We start from the raw sequence: 23,504 nt of genomic DNA on the forward strand, positions 1-23,504 counted from the left end.
TCTCAAAGGCTAACTAAAGAGCCACACTAACCAAACTAAAAAGCCCTCACAACTAGCTACACTAAAGAGCTTGACAACTAGTTTGCGGTAATGTAAAGAGAGAGAGCAAGATGGTTATACCGTCGAGTCGAGGAATGAACCAATCAATCACAAGAGTGAATACCAATGAATACCAATCACCTCGGAATCAAATGTTGACACAATGATTTTTTACCAAGGTTCACTTGCTTGCCGGCAAGCTAGTCCTCGTTGTGGTGATTCACTCACTTGGAGGTTTACGCGCTAATTGGCATCACATGCCAAATCCTCAATAGGGTGCCGCACAACCAACACAAGATGAGGATCACACAAGCCACGAGCAATTTACTAGAGTACCTTTTGGCTCTCCGCCGGAGAAAGGTCAAGAACCCCTCACAATCACCATGATCGGAGCCAGAGACAATCACCAACCTCCGCTCGAGGATCCTCGCTGCTCCAAGTCATCTAGGTGGCGGCAACCACCAAGAGTAACAAGCGAATTCCGCAGTGAAACACGAACACCAAGTGCCTCTAGATGCAAACACTTAAGCAATGCACTTGGATTCACTCCCAATCTTACAAAGATGATGAATCAATGATGGAGATGAGTGGGAGGGCTTTGGCTAAGCTCACTAGGTTGCTATGTCAATGCAAATGGTCAAGAGAGTGAGCTTGAGCCGGCCATGGGGCTTAAATAGAAGCCCCCCCACGAAATAGAGTTGTTGGCTCCTCAGTCCACTGAAAATCAAGGCGACCGGACGCACCGGTCAGATCGACCGGACGCAGGACCCCAACGTCTGGTCGCGCGATGCACGCCACGTGGCCCCTGCTTCAAATGTTGATCGCACGATCTCAACGGTCATCAGTACATTTAATTTGTGCCCCGACGCTCTACAGTGTAGGACCGGACACAGGACCCCAGCGTTAGGTCACTTCCAGTAAGGTTCCACTCGTGACCGGACGCATCAGTTCGATCACGACCGGACGCAGGAGGGGCAGCGTCCGGCCGAGTTCAGAGAGCTCCCCGAGCTGCTCAACTGCGACCGGACGCGTCCGGTCAGTCACGATCGGACGCAGCAACAGCGTCCTATCCTTTCTCCTCTTCTCTGTGCTGCCACATCAGCGAGACTGGACGCTGAACAGTGTTCAGCCAGAGTCCGGTCACTTTTCTTCTTAGAGTCCGATCACTGCGTGACCAGCGTCCGGTGCACTCTGTGAAACCGTGTCTTTTCTGTACAGGGCGCCGGTGGCATCGTCGGTCTGTCCGCACTCTTCGGGCGGACACTCCACCGGTGAAGTTTCGAACCCTTACTCCCAAGTGCTAAACACAATGTGTATCACCTTTGTGCATGTGTGTTAGCATGTTTTTCACAAACATTTTCAAGGGTGTTAGCACTCCACTAGATCCTAAATGCATATGCAATGAGTTAGAGCATCTAGTGGCACTTTGATAACAGTATTTCGATACGAGTTTCACCCCTCTTAATAGTACGGCTATCGAACCTAAATGTGATCACACTCGCTAAGTGTCTTGATCACGGAAATGAAATGGCTCCTACCACTTATACATTTGCCTTGAGCCTTTTGTTTTTTCTCTTTCTTCTTTTCAAGTCCAAGCACTTGATCATTACCATGGCATCACCATCATCATGTCATGATCTTCATTTGCTTCACCACTTGGAATGTGCTACCTATCTCATAATCACTTTGATAAACTAGGTGAGCACTTAGGGTTTCATCAATTCACCAAAACAAAACTAAAGCTTTCATCGTATCCACCATCGGAGAGAGAGATGGGGAGAGAAGGCCACGTGTGCCTCCCAGAAGGGGCCAGGAGGTGAGCCCATGTGAGCTATCAGGGGCGGCCTCCGCATGATCGCGCCACCTCCACCTTCCTAGCCACCATTGGAGGGAGGAGATAGGAAGAGAGAGGGATGGCAAGCCCGCATGCGTCACCGAGAAGGGGCCGGGAGGGGAGCCCGCCCACGCTACCAAGGCTGGCGTCTAAGCCACCGCACCACCTCCACTGCGCCTCCAACACTGCCTCTGGAGTGAACTCCGGCGACTATACCAGAAGTATGCTTACAGGCATCTTCTCTCCACTGCGTTACCGAGAAGGTTTACATACTTTTTTTTTTTCAAATTTTCCATGTTGGCAACGTTCAGATTACATACATCTTTCTTGTGTTCCAAAAAAAGAGATTTTCCATATTTGTCCTATGTTTTAAAAAATGAACATTTAGAAATAAATATATTTATTATATCCATTTATGACCTCTCTAACTCTAAGGATCCTATGAGTAAATCACATTTTTTTCAGTCATATCCTCCATTAATATCTAACAAAGTGGACAGTCCACAGTAATTTAATTGTCGAAGAGCAAATGCCATTCACCGAACTTAGGGACCATTGGGATCACTTTAGATTATTGTACTCTAAATTGTGAATTGGCATGGTAATCTGAATTATGGATTCCAGTATGTTCCACGAGAATGAGCTCGATGTTGTGTTTCCGAAGAAGCGTTCTTCGGTGCCACATTTCTGCTCAACTAAGCATCCAGTCCAGTCTCCAATTCGTCTCAAAGCTCACGTGACCCAGTTCCAAATATGTCCTCCAAGCAAGGTTTACCTGAGAGTCGAGAGATAAATTACGAGGTGATATACTCGCTGCCTATCAAGAGACGACTTTTACGGAGGTTGTCGGTTTTATGCGAGCATGTATGAACTTACCGGGTCAAATATATAAATCTTCTTTATCCAGTTTGTTGAGCTCACGTATTATATCCCATACAAAAGGTCTTCTGTTCGGGGCTTTGTGCAAGCAGCTTTGAGCCAATTCGAGGCATTTTGTCACTTGATGAACCGATGGCATACGTTCTCCTGATTTGTTCCACCTTTGTTCCCATCTACAAAGTACCTGCCATTTTATCTGAGTTGACTAAGAATAGTACCTGAATATTTAGTACAAATTACCATGAAGCCACACCGTTTGGAGTTCATCAAACTATCTGGGTAACACCAGAATTATCGTTTGATGCCAAACTCAAGCATCCTAAAATTATGGGACCAAAATATTTCTGAACTATATATTACAGTGATAATTTCTTGTAAAATCTACAGTGCCAGGAAAAAATAATCAAAACGACCCTTGATGGATACTAGAAGAAAAAAATTCAAAGTATAAATTTTTGTCATACTCGTATTATGAAATTGTCATTTTACCTAGTAACATGAACAAATTTTTTTTTCAGAGCTAGCAAAAGTGCAGCTCTTTGTCGTGCACAATAAAACTCTTATAATTTCATAACAAACTAAAAGTGCAGTTTTCTTTCTTCAGCTGTCCCTTTGTCGAATGTGCATTTGATATGGGAGAATTAGTAGACACAATGTGTGTTTTGTGGGTGGAGACTTAAATTTTCTTGGTTGGTTGGTGTTGCCGAGCATTTCAATAGGACAGAGAAAGGAATTTGAAGGTCTAACTCTTACAGTTCGAAACCCAAGGGGGTGGGTGGTAATTGAGCAACAATATTGAGCATCAAGTGGCTAGTGCGGTGGCTCCATCGTCAATAATCATTGACAAAATCAGCCAAAGTATTGATTAACACGAAGCCCTGCTGTGTTATAACCCTTGCAATATATAGTTGGCCCACATTTTCCTAGTTAGATTAAACATGACTAAAACATTATAGTCTCCTGGCCCAGCCAAATTAAAGATTTGAATAGCACCAGCCAAAATTTTGGTTGAAGACTTTGTTACCCTTCACAAAAGATTGCCAGTTTTTGTGCAAAGAAGTTTTTTTAGTATAAATAAGACTTCCTTTGCCTTCGCCAATGCAATAGACGATTAATGTAGTCTGAATGTATAGTTAAAAGTGCATAAATATGTAGAAAAAATAATGTTGGCATGGTTTATGAAAAAGGGTTTAAATGAAACGAGACAAATCACACGTACATTAGTAATACTAGGCTTCGTCTTACTTCCAGTCACCAACTCTGTGATTATGACGCCCAGACTATAAATGTCTGCCTTACGTGATGTCACGCCATCAGACATCCTCTCTGGAGCTGAGTATCCACTGCATGATAAAAATGAAAGTTCATGACATAAAGAAAAGGGAATGTATGAAAATATAGAGAAAGAAGAAATGCACCATTCCAAACATGGAAATCAATCATATGCCTCAAAGTGGAATGAGTTTTTCAACAAACTCCATGGTAAGCTTGCATGATATTATATAGAATAACAAAGAACGTTTAGAAAGTCAGAAGAGACAATTAACATGAATCATACAAAGCATTTGTTGTCCACTCACACTAGCACCATGCAGTGGGAAAAAAAGAAAAACAATTATTACCTATGCATCTTAGCAATATCCAGTTTCTGACCGGCAAACTAGAGTGATAATTCTATGGAACCTTATGAATTAGCCTACTCTAGTGTGTAACTTACAGCTGCCGCAGACGTTCATCACTCGTACATATGAGTTTTGATATACCAAAATCTGCAATCTTTGGAACCATGTCATCATCTAGTAGGATACTTGCAGGTTTGAGATCCATGTGAATGATATCCTTTTCCTTGTGAAGATAACACAAACCCTCACAGATTCCCTTAATTATCTGATAACGTGTATGCCATTCAAGTCCACTTAGTTCATCTGCGAAATAAAATAACAATATGAATGTACTGTATGCATCTACCAAATGGGCATTTTGTGTTTTCTGTGTTTGACGTGTAACAAATCAATAGTGAAATAAAAATGAAGAACCGGCAAAAATGAAGGTTATAAAATAAAAGAAGTAAAATGATTATATTAAATGTATTATATAATTATGTAAATGCAGCTACATTTATATTATCATACCAGAAAGATGATTGCTAAGATTTCCTTTGCTTAAATACTCGAAACAGAGCAATCTTTCGCGTTTCTCAGCAATGACAACGTCACCACCTATTTCTACCTTCTTTTCTACTGCATAAGAACAGTATCCTAGAAACTGCACTACATTTTGGTGCCGAGCCATCATTATATTTCCAATCTGCTGATGAAACACCCCATCGTTAATATTGAGGCTCCCTGAAAGCCTTGTCACAACAACAATCTGCACGATACCCTGTTTAATAACATTATATGTGTTAGCGTGGCCATGATCATATGAAGTCCAGCTATGGTGTATCGAAACTTGTTGGAATAGTCCAACAAAAAGATTAGTTTTTTACCTTGAAACATTCTCCGAGTTCATTATGACCAATCTTTCGCTTATCAGAGAAGTTTTCAGTGATGAATTGTAAAAGTGGATACGACAGATTACTTGGATTCTCGCTTCCTTCAACTATATGCTCCAACACATTTAGATCCTCATATATATCAGCAAATCTATGTAAACCACGTGTTCAAAGTTAGGCACAATGAAAAATCAGCTTGCTTCCTAAATAGAGCAAACTAGCCGGTACAGCTTCACATATTCCTTAAAATGCCCAAAATCTATTTTTTTCAGTTTGGTCCCATATATAACTCAATATCATTCACTGGCACCGTGTAAGTAGTAGATTATTCAAAACCATTCAACTTAAGTCAGACTAGTGTTTTAGTTATTCGGCCTGGTTAGATGGCAATGGGAAACATAAATAAATTAATGCAGGTACTCTATTCATTGCACATTATTACCCCACAAGCAACAGAAATTCAATATGGGTCGATTCAGCTAGCTACTAACCATCATTTGTATGTGAGAATATGACTGGCAAAATCAGATCATTATAAGGTGCCATACTAGTTAATGCAATTGAATCTCATCAGTTGGATAAGCACTAGCATGACCTTATTATTACCTGGTTCTTCTGAGAAAACAGAAGAAAAAGGAAACCAGGCTTGTGCAAATTAAGAAAATATAAGAGTACACAATAATATATGGTGAACCTACAGGTTCCTATGTCAAAGTGGCATAGCAACTTAGTAAAGACATAGCATGTGTATACCTAGAATATTCATGAAGAGTTTGTACAGACAGTGCCTTGAATCTTTTAACAACCTGTAGTTCAAAGAAAAAAAGATAAGCATGTTTATTTTGTCATCTTAAATTTAAGTAGAGAAAAACAAAAATCCAAATAAAGCATAACATCCTAGAATGTGTAGTTAAACATCTCCAACTTCGACGATTAGTTAAATAAAATCTATTTTGATTGGTCACAATAAAATAGTATAAATGATTTCCTATGAAAACTATTTTTAGACTGATACGGCGTGGCGGAGGGTTGAGTGCAAGAACAGCCAGGATTGGGAACTGGAGCGGAGCAGGTAGCGAGGAAGGGCGGCGGTGGACTCTTCTCCGGTGACAGCGGCTGAATTGCCTGACGCCACCGTCGAAGGGAAAACCCCACCCCAACACAGGGAGGTTTATTTCCTTCTTCGACAACTGATTACAATCCTAAAGTGCGCCCTTATAGATTAGGAGCACTTGCCAACAATAATCAAACTGATCTCCTAAAAATCCTCCCTCTAATTCCTCCTTTCCTAAGAACCCAGCCTTAGCCATGGCTTGGGCTGGTGGGACGCTTGGGATGGCGCCGGTACTGCCGGCCCACAAACGAGTCCACAACACTTCCCTCCTCCCCGACAAATAGCTCATCCACGAGTTGAAATGAAGGGTAGTGTTCCTTGAAGTCTTCCACTGCTTCCCATGTTCTGTTGGCCCGAGATCTCTCGCACGGGTGAGCAATCCACTCACCGGTGCTCTCGCACACACACTAGGCTAGAGGTTGAAGAGGGAGTAAGAACAGAGCACACACATGCAACACAGGCACCAGCGTTGGCCGGGAACTCTGCACGGGAGATGGCAAACTGAAACTGCTTTACTGAGTTGCCTAAGGGCGGTATATACAACTCTAGCCATCTAATCCTAGTACACAGACATGTCCTATCGCCATGCTACTACAGTGACTGGATGTGACAGCAGGCCTGACTTTCAGCGACTGCTCCTACTGTGGCTACAGTGACAGCAGGGGTGACTTTCGGCACCAACCCCTGCTACGGGTACACTGGGAGAGCAGCAGATTACTTTACAATTCTTCCCCTAATCCTGCTGCTAACCCGAGGTAGACACCTCCACCATGCCAATCATCTTCTTCAGCTCCGAGAACCGAAGACGGCCGAGTGGCTTGGTGAGGACGTCAGCGAGTTGTCGGCCAGTTTTGACGAAATCGATGACGATCTGCCCTCCATCGATGCAGTCCCTGAGGAAGTGGAACTTGATGTCGATGTGCTTGCTCCGGTCGTGGAGGACTGGATTTTTCACGAGGGCGATGGCGGGCTGGTTCTCCACCATCAGCGCTGGTAGGTGAGCTTCCCGGCCGGTCAGCTCGCCCAGCAGTCGACGCAGCCACACAGCTTGGCACACCGCTGTGGCCGCTGCCACGTACTCTGCCTCGCACGTAGACAGCGCCACTACCTTCGGTTTCAACGACAGCCATGAGATTGGAGCCGACCCGAGGAAGACGACCACGCCGGAGGTGCTCCACCGTCCGTCGATGTCCCCCGCCATGTCTGCATCACTGAAGACCGTGAGCCGCAGCCCACTTCCACCGGTCCTGGGGAAGACGATCACCTGATCCACCATCCCCTTGACGTAGCGCAACAGCCGCTTCACCGCGGCCCAATCATCCTCTCGGGGATCCTCCATGAAGCGACTGACGTAGCCCACGGCGAACGCTATGTCCGGCCTCGTGTGGACTAGGTAGCGTAGCCCGCCGACGATGCTCCGATAAAGTGTTGCATCTACCTTCGCCGCAGTGCTGGCCTTCGTCAGCTTCAGCCGCCATTCCATCGGAGTTGCGCATGGCTTGCAGTCAGCCATGCCGCTCCGCTCCAACAGCTTCGACATGTACGCGCTCTGACCGAGCGTGAGCGCCTCCTTCCCCTGCTTCACCTCGATCCCGAGGTAGTAGGAGAGCACGCCGAGATCGCTCATTCGAAAACGAACCGCCATCTCACGTTTGAAGCTATCGATGTCCTCCGCACGCGCGCCGGTGACGATCATGTCGTCCACATACACGCCGACGACGAATTCCTCCTTCCCCCGTCGCCGCGTGTAGAGCGCGTGCTCGGTTACGCACCGTGTGAACCCAAGCTCGCCCAGCGTGGCGTCAAGCTTGGCGTTCCACGCCCGCGGGTCCTGTCGTAGCCCGTAGAGCGCCTTGCGCAGTCGGAGCACCTGGTGCTCCTCTCCCTTGATGGCGAAGCCCGGAGCTTGCTTGACGAAGACCGTCTCCGCCAGGTCGCCGTTGAGGAAGGCCGATTTTACGTCCAGGTGATGGACGCGCCAGTCCTTCGCTGCTGCCAGAGCCAGCAGTAATCGGACGGACTCCATGCGCGCTACCGGCGCAAAGACTTCCTCGAAGTCGATGCCCTCGCGCTGGACAAAGCCAGCGAGGCGCGCCTTGTGCTTGACGATGGCGCCGCGCTCGTCCCGCTTGACCTTGTATACCCACTTCAAGCCGATCGAACGGCATCCGGGAGGCGGATCGACGAGCTCCGAAGTCTCGTTTTCCTCGATCACCTTCATCTCCTCCAACATCGCCCGTCGCCAGTTGGCGTCGCGCTCGGCCAGCGCGAACGTGGGTGGCTCCTCCCCACTGACGAGAAGCAGCTCTGGATCGTCAAGCAGCTAACTCGCTAGGCCTGAGGACCCTATGTTGCCGACGATGTTGTCCAGCCTGCGGAACCGCACCTCATCGCCGTCGTGGTAGGCATCCACGAACTCGCTGATGTCGCTCGGAGGGGAGGTGAACTCGATTGGTGTCGTCGAAGGAGTCCCTTGTTCCGCCTGAGTGCTCGGCACCACTGTTGGACCGCTCGACGCCCTTCCTGGATTGGCCGGCACCACTTCAGGACCGCCCGGCACCCCTCCCGGAATGCTCGGCATCACTCCCGGAGTGCTCGGCACCACTCCCGGACCGCTCGGCACCACTCCTGGAGTGGTCGGAGCCTCTGCCGGAGTGCTCGGCTCTGCCGCTAGAGTGGTCGGCACCACTTCTCCAGCGTCTCCACCACCGTGGATGACCAAGTGCTCGACGATGAAGGTGCTGCTGAAGCCTCCAGCTTCCCCCGTGCCCGGACTATCCCAGTCCTAGGCCGCCTTCTCGTCGAACACGACGTCGCGCGAGACAACCACCTTGCCTCCACGCGGGTCGTAGAGCCGATATGCCTTGGTGCCCTCCTCATAGCCCAGAAGCATGATCGGCGTGCTCCTGTCTTCCAGCTTGTTGAGAACCGGCTTCATCTTCTTGACGTGGCCGATGCAACCGAACGTCCTGAGGAAGGACATGCTCGGCTTACACCCATACCAAGCTTCTAACGGCGTTACGCCCTTCAGGGCCTTCGTGGGCGCGCGGTTGAGGATGAACACCGCCGTGGTCACCGCCTCACCCCAGAACTTTGCCGGCATGCTCTTGGCCTTCATCATGGATCGAGCCATGCCGACCACCGTCTGGTTCAGCCGCTCCACTACGCCATTCTGCTGCAGCGAGTATGGCGCGATGTGGTGTCGCACCACACCATGATCCACGCAGTACGCAGCGAACTCCACCGAAGTGAATTCGTCGCCGCGATCTGTCCTCAGCACGCGTAGCTTCTTCCCGGATTCTGCCTCAGCCCGCGCTTGGAACCTCTTGATCACGTCCACCGCCTCGTCCTTACTCGTCAGGAGTTGCAGCCACATGTAGGGACTGCAATCATCCACGAGCAGAAGGAAGTACCGTCGACCACTGTTTGTGGCCGGCGTGATTGACTCGCAAAGGTCGCCATGGACGAGCTCGAGAGCACCCGCCGCGCGATACTTGGCTGCCTTGGGAAAAGGCAGCCTCCTCTGCTTCCCAGCCAGGCAGCTGTCACACAGCTCGCCTGCATGCTTGATGTGGGGCAGCCCACGGACCATCTTCTCCAGCAGACCGAGTGCGTCGAAGCTGAGATTCTCACAAAAATTAGAAAGACCAACTGGGAGGACTATAAGAGTATTGATAATAATAATCATTGGATATATAATGTTTTTAATAATTATCTACCTCTATCATTATGAAAACAACATAAGTAACCCACTAAATATGAATCAATGTATGCCCTTGTGAAACATAACCTAAAGTAACACCTATATTTGCATCTAAGTATTCACCTAACATTATGATACCTAATCTAAGTAACCATTTGATTTGGATCTAAATTATCACTTGTCATTAGTAAAAAGAATAAAAATATCTACTCAAATATATATCTAATTACCATCCTATGCTATTACCAAAAAATGTTTTAATAACTAGAAATTATACATATATGTCTCTAAACAATCCAATTCAATTAATAATAATATATTTAAAACTGACTAAAGTATACATACATGTTTTGCCACATCATGCGGATCAAATATACATGCATGTCTGAGCGATAAATATCTATGTTCTGTTTTGGCAATCACGAAAAATATTCCTTTAACAACTCATATACTAATGGTACTCACAAGTTGTTTAAAATTATATTAAAATCCATGACATAATTTATGTAAATGGTTAGTTTAGGTAAATGTATACGTTTTAACTAACACATTTCACATATCTATATAGTTAGCACAATTGTAAGTACTAATTTGTTTATAACAAAGCAATACTACTAGACATTAAAGTTTTTTACATCTTACAAAGTCGAGGAGGTTCGTGTAAAACAAAGGTGTCTTTGGCCTTCCCAGTCTTTCAGATATCGGTGTAGTAAACCGTAATTATATACGGCTTAAATATTAATATCCTCTTTAAGATTTCTTTGTAGTAAACCCTAATTATAAGGCTTAAATATTAATATCCTCTTGTGCATAGCACTACGACACAGATTTCAATTCAGGTTCTACCATTGATTTGAGTGAGGTAGTGCATGTTTAAATGACCATTTATGTCATCGTAACACTTAAGAGTGTATTCTAAAACCTAAAATCTTTAGTTTTAATAAAATACAAAGTGGGGGTTAATAAAAGATACAATAAACAATGATAAAAATTTGTAGCAACTAAGAAGTTTAAAATTTGAAAATTAAAATCAATATTCATGGCATGATAAGACATACATGTGTTGCAATAGGAGACACTTCAGCTAATGTTTCAACCAAATGCATAATGAAGACACACTCAGGTGCCATGCAGTGAGGAAAAAACCTAAGTATATGGATAAGAGAGGCAGAGGAAGACCGAAGTTGACTTGGGTAGAGGCAATAAAAGGAGACTTGAAATGATGGAATATACCCAAAGACTTAGCCTTAAATAGGAGTGCTTGGAAAACAACTATTCACGTGCCTGAACCTTGATTGCTTCTGCTGGGTTTCAACTCTAGCCTAGCCCAACTTGTTTGAGACTTAAAGGCTTTGTTGTTGTTGTATGGATAAAAACATATATATCAATAATTGAAAAGATTTTTACAACTGAATAAAGATTATGAAGTATGTGTATGCATATTGTGTTAGAAAGAATAAAGTCAAAAAGGGCAAACAAATATAAGTATTTTTTTTATTAGTTGTAGGTATTAAACATGAATATATAATGATTATGCCTCATGAGGTTTATCCATGTGGGAGCACAGGTTGATAAACTAGTTTCATAAATGCAAAATAATGGTGAGTTCCCTGCTGTAGACTAGATCAATGACTAAAACACCATAACTTTTTGAAAGGTTGGAGTGTATATAACTTCCAAAAAGAGCCAACATTGGTATGGTTGCATATCCAGTAATTGTGTGTGTGAACTTTAGTACTCCGTTGCAAAATATAACGAATCTGGGAACTAAGCACCACGGTTATCATTATGCCCTTCTTTAAATAGCCAGGGCCACTCCTAATAAGCTTAGTTGTTGGACGACTCACGACTGTTGGGTAAATCCTGGTTGAGATCAATTGTGACTGGCTTAATGACAGCCAGGACCACCCCTGGATGGGAGAAATTAATTAACTTATGGGGTTGGTCCTTAGAAGTCCTGATATTTTAGTTCCAAATTTAAGTGCCAGAAGTCCATTTTGGAACCGAGGTAGTACCTGAGCACTAGAATCGTTTTTCAGTATAACAAATTGTTACGCTATAAAAGGTGCATAATGCCAAATTTATCGGAATTTTAAAGGTTTTTTTTCCTAGGCCTTCTTTGTAATCGCCTACTCTAATCATCCTACTCCCTATGTTCCAAATTATAAGTCGTTTTTTGTTTTTTTAGGTACATAACTTTTGCTTTGCACCTAGATACCTAGAAAAGTCAAAATGACCTATAATTTGGAACAGGGGGAGTAGCATGATCTTATTGTGTGTTTACTTCAACTACGAACTCCAAATATATTGCCTAAGAAAAAAGGGTGGAATATGGACTGGACAAATTAAGATGTATATCCAGCATGAAAAGAAGAGAATCATTGACTGTTGCCTTGAACCATCGTACCTGATGTAATGAAGAGCTTGGGTCATTTCTCGGCTCATTAACAACTTGTGGAACCTTTTGAATTGTGGTTTCTATCTCATTAAGCTTATGGACTATGTCAGCAATGGTGGGTCTCTTATAAGGTTCAGATTCGACACAATTTTTTGCTACTTCAATGCATCTCTTCATTTGTTGGCAGTCTGTATTTAATGTTTCATGCCACTGCAAAATTCAAACATATAGTAAGGGTAACTATGATAGAATGTATAATAGTAAAACACAAAGTAACACAAAATACACGTCTTAAGATGCTAATGGGGCTCTCAAGATTAAAATACACATTTAGTAAACAACTTTTTTTTATGAAACATACCTTCCAATATAAACACCTCGAAGAAACTATGCTGACAAATCCACAAGCGCATCACTATTGAAATGCAAGTTCACCTACAACTGAATGCGAGCATCTATGCCAAGTGTAGGACTGAACCTCATTGGAAATTCCGCCACAAAGAACCTAAACAACTGACGGGTGCCTTCGAGACTTGAGACGTAACTTTGGGATTCGACACGTACCTTCGAGACCTAGCATGTACCTTCGGGACCTGACAAGTGGTTCTTGTAGTCAAAATAACATATCATACCTCCTAGATGTCCATCTCCATGTAACCTTCGGGGCTAGGAGATGGAGTTACCGAAGATTCGGAGCCTAACAGAATCTGTACTAACTTCCTAGGGTTTAGGGTTTAGAATCTGTACAGAAAACTGGCTGTAACTTTCCATGTGGTAATATTCAGGCCTTCAAAGCTTGACTTGCACTTATTTTTTATATAACAAAAGTAACAATCTGAATATTCTATTTCGAAAATGTAACTAGAAAGGTTAGATAAATTATTCTTACGTTTTCAGTAATACTCCCGTTACTCCCTGTCAATAATCTGGCCATGATAATGCCAAAACTGAATATGTCTGACTTGAATGATATTGTATTTTTATCAATTAATTCTGGTGCAATATATCCCCTGCAGCAAATAATATGGTTTGAACGAAGCATCACGGCATAATTCACAGTTTCAGTTCAATAAAAGAAATGAGGTCCAAGAGGATGAGCTTACGGTGTTCCATATAGATTGACTGTACATATCGTAGATTGATTTTCATCAATGCACCTTGACACACCAAAATCTGTAATTTTTGGCTCCATGTGAGTACCCAGCAGCACATTTCCAGGTTTGAGATCCAAATGATAAATACGTGCTTGATGAAGATAATGCAAACCCGCACAAATTCCCTTAATTATTTGATAGCGAATATTCCATTCAAATCCATAAGTTTTCTCTGTAGAAGTGAAGCCTGGGGCACAAAATGGTTAATGTTTTCAGTGTTCATTGTGAAATCTGAATATAGAATCTCACTGTTACTGAAGCTCCACATTCATTATTTTTGGATGACAAATACTCCAGATAAATAATTCAGTTAGTTTCAACTTTATGTAGTATTCGGTGACATTTCTAAGATAATCCACACTGTACACATGCTATGCACATCGCATCATGAAAGTTATATTCCACATTCATATCATCCCCTGTATATTAAATGATTTCCGCAAATGCTTAAATATACAGAAACTATTCAAAGGGCTCAAACTAATTCATTGGAGTAGCTGGACATATTTTAATGATTATAAACTTTGAAAGTTAGCCATGTCTAACATGGACAGGTGAAGGAATAGCTGATTTCGTGGGGTTCATTAGGGCAAATGAGGAGGAACAATGCAGTGCAGCAACCTTTATACCTTGAAGATAATCGTGAAGGCTTCCATTCGGTACATACTCAAAGCAGAGTAACCTTTGTTGTACCTCAGCAATCACATGTTTTCCATCTATTTCTATCACTTCCCCATGCGATTCTACACAATACCCCAGAAATCTTACAATATTTTGGTGCTTTACCCTCTTTAGACATTTAACCTCGGCCAAAAATTGTGTGTCAGAAAGATCATTCGTAGACTGGGAAAGCTTCTTCACAGCAACCATCCCATTTTTAAGAGCTCCCTGTTTAACACAGAGCATGTAACTTGTAAGCACTGATCTGAACATTTTACTCTGCACAGTATGACAGATTACAACTAGCAAGGCAATCAAGACCAATAGCATACCAGGTAAACAACACCGAATGCACCATTACCAATCACTTGAGCGAAATTTTTTGTGATGGACTTAATTACTCCATATGATATCTGGATGGGGTCCTTGCTCGCATCAGCAAATATGCGCTCCAGGTCTTCAACTTCACTTGCTTGTTGGTCACTCATTTATATAAGTTGCAAAATATTGCTGAAGAGGACGACTGCAATTTTTCTTCCTGGCAAACAATAAATTGAACTCTCTGCTGAAGAATATAGGACTTCAAAGATAAAAAAGAAGCCCCTAATAAGCAACTTTTACCATGAACTGTAACATGTTAACCAAATGCCTCTTCCATTTCACCAGAAACAAATGCAATGTACATATTCGTGGGCGAAACTAAGAAATTTAACCAATCAAATAAGAAAACATCAAACAATAATTCCAAACACAGAGAGAGCAGTGGTTGTCGAAAGGCTGCCCATTACTGGAGCTTAGAGTGAACAGTTTTGTTGCAAATAAGTGGATCTTGACGCATTTGACAGTCAGAGGGTAAAACTGAACTGCAATGTCACAAATTTCTATAACAAGTGTATTCCAGAAAATAAATTCGATTTTAGTTAAGTTTAGGGGGAAAAAATAACCTTGCCTAGTCTCCTTTACGGGCAGCGATTCCCTTGGAAACATAGAACTATTTCCAGACTTCCAATAAATTAAACTCATACCCGCTTTTTCGGATACTAGTAGTAATGCAGACGCACACGATTAATAGAAGATTTAAATCTGCAATTTCGAAACAAGCTGCTGGTTTGAGTTTTCCGCTTGACACAAAATCTCTATTTCATCTATGCTGTAGATCTAATGCGTTAGCAGTGGATAATCGCAGAAATCAGTGCTAACTAGGGATTCAGATGGACATGCACAAAGTGTAAAAACAGGAGTATTAAGCATTCCGAAATGGTTCAAAAAAGAGGTGGATCTTCCAGAAGCACTAACCTGCTGGAAGGGAAACCAGGAGCTGCTCGCAGCGCAACACACAAGACCGGAGGAAGAGGAAAGCGTAGAAACAAAAGGCCTGAAGGGAGGGGACTTGCTCCGTGCACTTGGTCAGCGGACAATGACTAGTGGTCGGTTAGTGAAGGCATCGAGTGGTTAGTTGGCACTCCTATGTGCCATCCGGCTCTCTTCCCGTACGAGCACTTCCCGTCTTAAAATAAATACATATCTCACACACTTTGAGTAGTGAATTAGTCTTAAATTTAACTAAATTTTAAAAAATAGAATCAAGGCATTTGTATCTTTAAATATATTTACTTTAAAAATATATGTTATAATTAATCTAATGATATATATTTATTACATATTAGTACACTTTTATATATATTTCGCTAAACTTAAAATTAATTAACTCTTCAAAGTATAAAATGTGCATTTATTTTAGGTTTCAGGGAATAGTTAGTAAATTCTTAAGGCTACAGTTATTTCTCTAATCAAATACCCACTTTATCTTTGAATAAGTTAATTTTTAGAGTTGTTTTAAATCAAACTTCTTAAAGTTTTTTCAAATCCATAGAAAACATTTTTCAAGATTTATGACACGAAATTTGCACCATTTAATACACCATAAAATTATTTTCATAATGTATTTATTTGTTATCACAAATATCTATATTTTTTTATAAATTCGTCAAATATAAAAATGACTTAAAACAACTTTGTGAATAGAGCGAGTAAAATACTCCTTCAGGTTATCCAGGCATTAGAAAAAGGCATCCGAGGTACGTGTAGGGCCTAGTCAACCATATTACTTCTGCTTCGATTCACAAGAATTTATTCGAACTCTCGTATGAGAACATATATAAAAGAAAATTTTAGCCGTATGAATAGATTAGTAAAATATGTCCGTATATTTAAAAACTCCTTGTATGTTCTATCCTGTCCTAATAAAAGTTGAATAAAACTTAAATGATAACTTAATTTATGACTTGTGGTTACTTCAACGCCGTCAAAAGTTTGCTACGAGATTCGTCTACATTGCTCTTGATACGATGCAAGCTTATGTCATACTCGCAGTATCTTTCAAAGATGCAAGTGCTATTGTGTGCATAACCAGGGGTAGGAACGAAACCGGATCGGATACAGATGGATATGAGTGATCCTTCATTTTATCCCATATCTCATATTTTTCGATCTCAGAACAAGATATGGATACGGATACGAATACAGATATCCATATTGACACTAAAATGAATATTCATTTTGAATGCGTGGGCCTAGTTCATGTATGTGGATATGCATTTTGAAAGTTTAGGAACCTAGGTGACACAGTCTATCAAGTTTAGGTGTTGGTCTAGCATCGCTGGTGCCATCGTGGACTACCATGTGAGCAAACGGGTCTAGCTTGGACCCGTTTGGACCTGTGACATAGCATGGGCCTAGCTCATGTACGTGGATGTGCACTGTGTCATGATAAAAAAAACTAAGGTCTGTATCATTAGCTAAGATGTTAATAACATGGACATGACAGAATCAGCTGTGATTGTTAAAGTAAAAGCATGTACTCTGGTGGCTGCAATCTCATATGAGTCCTATCCTTTACAATGATGACTTGTTTGGATTAAATTTGGTTGATTAAGCGCTACAGTACTATGATGTGTGTCTAGCACACGCTTACAGCTAGCTTGGAGGTCGTTCTAGGCAGATGTCACTCTTTTATCCAAACACAAATTTCGCTTGTTGATTTCAATGATGCGGTGCCGGGGAAATCTGGGATCTTCCTTTGGGGGGGTGGTAGGCCAATGTGCCGGCCTGATGAACCTGCAAACACAGAAATGAAGAGGGGGAAAAACGGAGGTATTTTAGCGACATGCTCTGTTTTAGTGTGCGGACAGTGTTGACCGCATCCTCTGTTTTCGGTGCGCTCTGTTCTGTGCTTCAGAGCAACGTGCCCAGTCACAATTCTTCTGTTGGTTTGTTTATCGCTTCAAATGTCCATGAGACACTAAAGAATGTTGGGTTTGCGCGGAGCACACTTTACTGGTCAAATTTGTGTCAAGCACACCCGGTGGCTTTGCCTACGAGGCTACAACACATCGTACTCTTCCCATTTCCGCCGTTGTTGCGCCGCGCCTCTTCACCATGAGTGCGTGCTGCCATGAGGATCGAGCTGCCGGAGTTTTTGACGACGGTGCCGATGCCGCAAGAGTAACGGCATGCTGGACGACGTTACGGATAAGATGTGTCGAGGTGCACTGGCATGCGTATAGATGGCGGCGGCGGCGGCTGCAGCAGGAGGCAAAGCCGATTGCCCCTTGCCGAGCAAGGACGAACGGATGAAGATTGAAAACGAGTCTATCGCTAGATACGTAGCATCACATATTATATTCAGCACTGTATATATTATTATACGTACATATTGGCTGGCCGTTTCATCGGTTAAAGAAACGTGACGTGCATGTACCCAGAAACGTGACGTGCATGTACCCCGCAAAGGAGATAAGCGACGTAAATATGTTTGCATGCATGTACACAAAAATGCCTTTAACCCGAAAATAATTATGGCCTGAAAATATACTCAGAGCCTGATCATATCATATTGCCTTTAAATAGGCTTATAGAGTTTCTAAAAAAATAGGCTTATAGAATTGATGTGGTGAGATATGGACCTCTACTCGGGTGCCACATTAGTTTAACGACCTAAATGGTCACGTTTTTAGTTGGAGGACGTAGATGATAGTCCACAGTAGACTAAGGATGCGATGGTCACTATTTTTTAGTTCAAGGACCCAAGTGTGAATCCATAAAAAGTTTAAGCACCCAGGGTGCATTTTACTCTTTATTTTCTATATAAATTTGTCAAACTTAATATAGCACAACACTGTTTTAAAATTACAACCTTTTTTAGACAGAGGGAGTATCATAATTAGTATGGCTACATGTGAGCCCCCAGATTAAAAGAATTAAAATCTCATGTTCCTTGTAAAAGTTTCAGCAAATTTGATAGAAGTTTTCGAAATGATGTGCCATACAGCTTTATGCTTCATGGAGATCGGTGTGGATAGATCTATATGTGGATCCCACGTTAAAACCACACCCTAAAATCCAAACATTTGTTCACACATTAGAGTTTTAGTAAATTCTCCAAAATTTAGTAAATATAATGTTTAAGGGGCTAATTGCCACGATTAAAAAGTGTTCCTAGCAAAGCCAATATTAAGTACTCCCTCCATCCCAAATTATAAGTCATTTCAAAAATCTTGGAGAGTCAAAGCATCTCAAGTATGAGCAAATTTATATGGTTGGCCGGGCACATCCGCGACCCTGCGCACCACACGCGACACTCCTGTCCGTGACATGATCAAATTATTTCATATAAATATTGTTTTTGCATACAATTAACTGCTTATTAGTAACATTTCGTATATGTGTGTATAACTAGCTAGCAGTGAGTAGTACTAGTAGTAGTATTATCATATTTATATAAAAAGGCTTAAAATTTTAGTTTCGTTCTAGTGAAAAAAAAACTCAGGACCGGCCCTGACGAAGACATGTACAGACGGTGATTTATTACTGATTGCATTGTCTACTGGAGTAACGAGGCCGACGAACAAGACAGACAAACAAAAAGTCTGCGACTATCCGATGGATCAATCAATTTCTAGTACTACTGTGTAGCTGGTTGGTGACATGGACGGATAGGGATAAGCACCTCAAAAACTGGTCATGAGTGATGACTGATGAAGACATATCGACCAACTGACCAGGCAGGCATGCACCGGAATTATTGAGCCAGCAGCCCCGATGGACAAAAGTCTCCAATGGCATGCCTAGTACGATCAGAAACAATGGATCGGAGAGCTGCTGCCATTACTCATAATATAATGGAATAAATAGAAGGACCATCTGGTGGTCGAAGGAGGCTCCACGGTCGGGGAACTATCCAACTAAATATCAAAATATAATAGAATAAATAGAAGGACCATCGGGTGGTTGAAGGAGGCTCCACGTTCGTGGAACTATCCAACTAAATATCAAAATGTGTGCTTAATACATAGGTTAACTAGAACAGCAGAGCAAGGCTAATAATATAGCTGGCTTGATGGGTTCTTTATAGCCTTCTCTTAGCCCACTCATATAATAGTTAGCTCTTCACTATTAATACATGGTCCACTTGTTTATCTCATAAAGTTTTTTTTAGTTCTTATGCCTAAGCCGGCTGTAAGCTTACAGCCCGCTTCTCCTCTCTCTCCTCTCCTCTCTCCTCCACCTCAGCATTTAGCCAGCTTACAGCCTGCTATTATACTTGCTCTCAGCAGTGCTTTGCGCGGCCTATAATCTTATATAAGACATAAGTTTCAGAGTTCATATTATAACTATAACTAATAAAAATGTGTATATTAATTAGCATGCTTTTTCGTTCTGTTCATTTTCTAACTCAACATGTGTATAGATACTATGTGATTTCTCTTCAATTATGATAAACATATCAATTATTGATCCATATGTTTTGTCTTCCGTATACATAGTTCTTTCCCTCAACATGACACCTCAGTGTATCTTCAATATCTATTTAGTTATAACTTTCATTTTAGTTATAGTGGAACTACTTGTTGCATCCTATGTCTAGATTTTAATTTTCAAATTTTAAATTTAATTATAACTAGAGTTTTTTATCATCGAGTTAAGTTCAAACCCAGTTCATAACAGCATAGGTTAGTAATTATTTAGAAAACAATACTGATCCAACACTTATTATTATAAATGGTGATTAAGAGTGTACTTGCTAGATTTTCTGTTTTCGAGGTTATAAAAAACTATGCCTACATGAGGATCAATATGTTATAAAAAACATATGTCTACACGAGGACTAAGTGTGATAGGCATATGATATGATAGAGAAGATAGATGATAGACACAAAACCTATTCTAAGAAACCTACTTGCTAGATTTTCTTCGATTATTGATTTCACACAGTCCTTTCATGTACCTCCACCAGCGTCATTTATTAATTTCTCTATCGGCCGGCCCCGGTCCAACTATCTGCTATCGTCCACCAGCGACGGTCGAGATCTATCACCCTGTTCGCTTAATTTTATCAGCCATGCTTATCAGCAATGATACAGTGTTTTTCTCTCATAATAAAATAATATCAATTGACTTATAAGCCACAGAAACGACAAGCGAACATGGTGTATATCTATGCAAGCCCCCGGGTTCACACTTCACACACACGATGGCTGCTAGGTAGCGCGCTAGGTACCACCATCACGGACTATACAGACAACCCCTGTCCTCATTAGACTGCTTCGGCTTCACCAAGGGCTGCCCGGCCATCCAATAATCCTTTTATTTCCATGTATCCGAGGGAGAGGAGAGGAGACTACAACCTGGTGGTGGTATACAACTGAGATCTACAGAGAGTAGCAAGGTGCGTGTACATACATCATGAGTGCGTGCTGCCATGAGGATCGAGCGGCCATCCAATATTTTATAGAATGTCGGATCGCCGTTGTTGCGCCGCGCCTCTTCACCACGAGTGCGTGCTGCCATGAGGATCGAGCTGCCGGAGTTTTTGACGACGGTGCCGATGCCGCAAGAGTAACGGCATGCTGGACGACGCTACGGATAAGATGTGTCGAGGTGCACTGGCATGCGTATAGATGGCGGCGGCGGCGGCTGCAGCAGGAGGCAAAGCCGATTGCCCCCCTTGCCGAGCAAGGACGAACGGATGAAGATTGAAAACGAGTCTATCGCTAGATACGTAGCATCACATATATTATATTCAGCATTGTATATATTATTATACATACATATTGGCTGCCCGTTTCATCGGTTAAAGAAACGTGACGTGCATGTACCCAGAAACGTGACGTGCATGTACCCCAGCAAAGGAGATCATCAACATTGCATGGAGAGCTCTGCTGAATGATTGGCTAGCGACGTAAATATGTTTGCATGCATGAGCGCAAAAATATCTTTAATCCGAAAATAATTATGGCCTGAAAATATACTCGAGCCTGATCATATCATATTGCCTTTAAATAGGCTTATAGAGTTCTAAAAAATAGGTTTATAGAGTTGATGTGGTGAGATATGGACCTCTACTCGTGTGCCACATTAGTTTAAGTACCTAAATGGTCACGTTTTTAGTTGGAGGACCTAGATGATAGTCCACAATAGATTGAGGACACGATGGTCACTTTTTTAGTTCAAGGACCCAAGTGTGAATCCATGAAAAGTTTAAGCACCCAGGGTGCATTTTACTCTTTATTTTCTATATAAATTTGACAAACTTAATATAGCACAACACTGTTTTAAAATTGCAACCTTTTTTGGGACAGAGGGAGTATCATAATTAGTATGGCTACATGTGAGCCCCCAGATTAAAAGAATTAAAATCTCATGTTGCTTGTAAAAGTTTCAGCAAAGTTGATAGAAGTTTTTCGAAATGATGTGCCATACAGTTTTAAGCTTCATGGAGATCGGTGTGGATAGATCTATATGTGGATCCCACGTTAAAACCTGACCCTAAAATCCAAACATTTGTTCACACATTAGAGTTTTAGTAAATTCTCCAAAATTTTATAAATATAGTGTCTAAGGGGCTAATTGCCACGATTAAAAAGTGTTCCTAGCAAAGCCAATATTAAGTACTCCCTCCATCCCAAATTATAAGTCATTCCAAGAATCTTGAGTCAAAGTGTCAGTGCAGAAAATGACCAACACGTAAATATTTGTAGTTTTGCTGTATGTTGTGATCGGAGGTGGCCTAGCACTCAATGACACAGGGTTTATACTGGTTCAGGCAACGTGCCCTACATCCAGTTTGAGTCGGTCGGTGACTTTATTCCTGAGCCCAGGTGCTCGAAGTTTGCTGTGGGGTTACAAACGGAAGGGAGAAGGATAGGGTGTACAAGAGGTCCGGTCGGACTCTGGTCTGAAGGGCCGAGAGTGACGGGAGCTCCGCTATATGCTAAGTGTTCGAGCGTGTGCTCTGTATAACTTTAGAGTGTCTAAAGTTACAGAGGGTGAATCAAATATAAGTGAACTGATCGATCTATCTATTGGGAGAGAGCGCATCCCCTTTTATAGATGAAGGGGATGGCCTTACAAGTGAGAGAGAGAGAGAGTGTGTACGTATGCTAAGTCGTGTTGCCCACGCCGTCGGGTACAGGATGATTGTAGGCGCCCATAACATTGTTAACGTCAGATGCATGTGAGAGGTTGCGTCGTCTTCTTCCGGTATGGCAGACGTCGGTGCCCACCATACTGTTGATGCCTAGAGGTATGCAGGGGGGTTTACCATGTTTGCCTGGTACGGTACATACCGGCGCCCACAATACTATTGATGTCCAGAGGCATGTGGGGGGAGCCTTATCGTGTTTGTCTGGAATGGGAGTTGATGGCGCCCACAATATTGTAGGGAAAATGTCGGCGACCACAACACTGCTTGGGCCCTGACATGTCAGGAAGGTTGTAGGACACCCTTCTGACATACCTTGATTGGTATTGTCCTGTAGGTGTACAGGGTATGGTCTTCGGTCTTGCGATTGACTTGAATGCCCTGCCTTACTTTCTCCGTCCGTTTCCTGGCCCCTACCGAGCGGGCGTCCCCGATCGGTTGATCCCAGTCGGCTCTAATTGCGCCAGTCGGAGAGGAGCTATAAGCAAGGGTTCGGCGCATTCCCGGTCAGAGGATCGGGTCAGAGTCAGAAGTGGTGTTTGGCCAGGCCTTCCAGTCGGAAAGATGGGCCGAAGTCGGAAGCGAGCGTTGTTCCTCTTTAGCGAGGCCTTCCGGTCCGACATTGGATCGTCCTTCTAGCCTTTTGATTAGGCATTTGGGCTGGCCCAGGAGTTTGCGCATCGTTCACACCGTCGTCTGCTGGGCCAAGCCTTTGTTGGGAAGCCAGTCCATGAGGGACCCCGGGTT

At 42.7% G+C, this 23,504-nt stretch overlaps 1 protein-coding gene across 7 annotated transcripts; it reads right to left on the reverse strand.

Moving 5' to 3' along the window:
* Positions 1-2,159: 2,159 nt before the first annotated feature.
* On the reverse strand, positions 2,160-15,726 carry LOC136484332 (cysteine-rich receptor-like protein kinase 25). Of its 7 annotated transcripts, none has more exons than XM_066481583.1 (13): positions 15,572-15,726; positions 14,608-14,813; positions 14,245-14,503; positions 13,565-13,634; positions 13,351-13,471; positions 12,471-12,671; positions 6,000-6,052; positions 5,241-5,397; positions 4,885-5,134; positions 4,470-4,677; positions 3,972-4,095; positions 2,750-2,948; positions 2,160-2,648 (listed from the first exon to the last, which is right to left on the reverse strand). In XM_066481583.1, the coding sequence occupies exons 2-12, from the start codon at positions 14,761-14,763 to the stop codon at positions 2,754-2,756; spliced, it is 1,794 nt and encodes a 597-aa protein (XP_066337680.1). In that variant the 5' UTR covers positions 14,764-14,813; positions 15,572-15,726; the 3' UTR covers positions 2,160-2,648; positions 2,750-2,753. The 7 variants fall into 7 exon arrangements, with proteins under 7 accessions (XP_066337680.1, XP_066337676.1, XP_066337678.1 ...); XM_066481579.1 differs by having other exon boundaries at positions 2,162-2,648; positions 13,565-13,802; XM_066481581.1 differs by having other exon boundaries at positions 2,162-2,648; positions 13,565-13,802; positions 14,608-14,837; positions 15,572-15,709.
* Positions 15,727-23,504: the final 7,778 nt, after the last annotated feature.

This window comes from Miscanthus floridulus, chromosome 9, assembly GCF_019320115.1.
Source record: "Miscanthus floridulus cultivar M001 chromosome 9, ASM1932011v1, whole genome shotgun sequence".
Lineage (NCBI taxonomy): Eukaryota > Viridiplantae > Streptophyta > Magnoliopsida > Poales > Poaceae > Miscanthus > Miscanthus floridulus.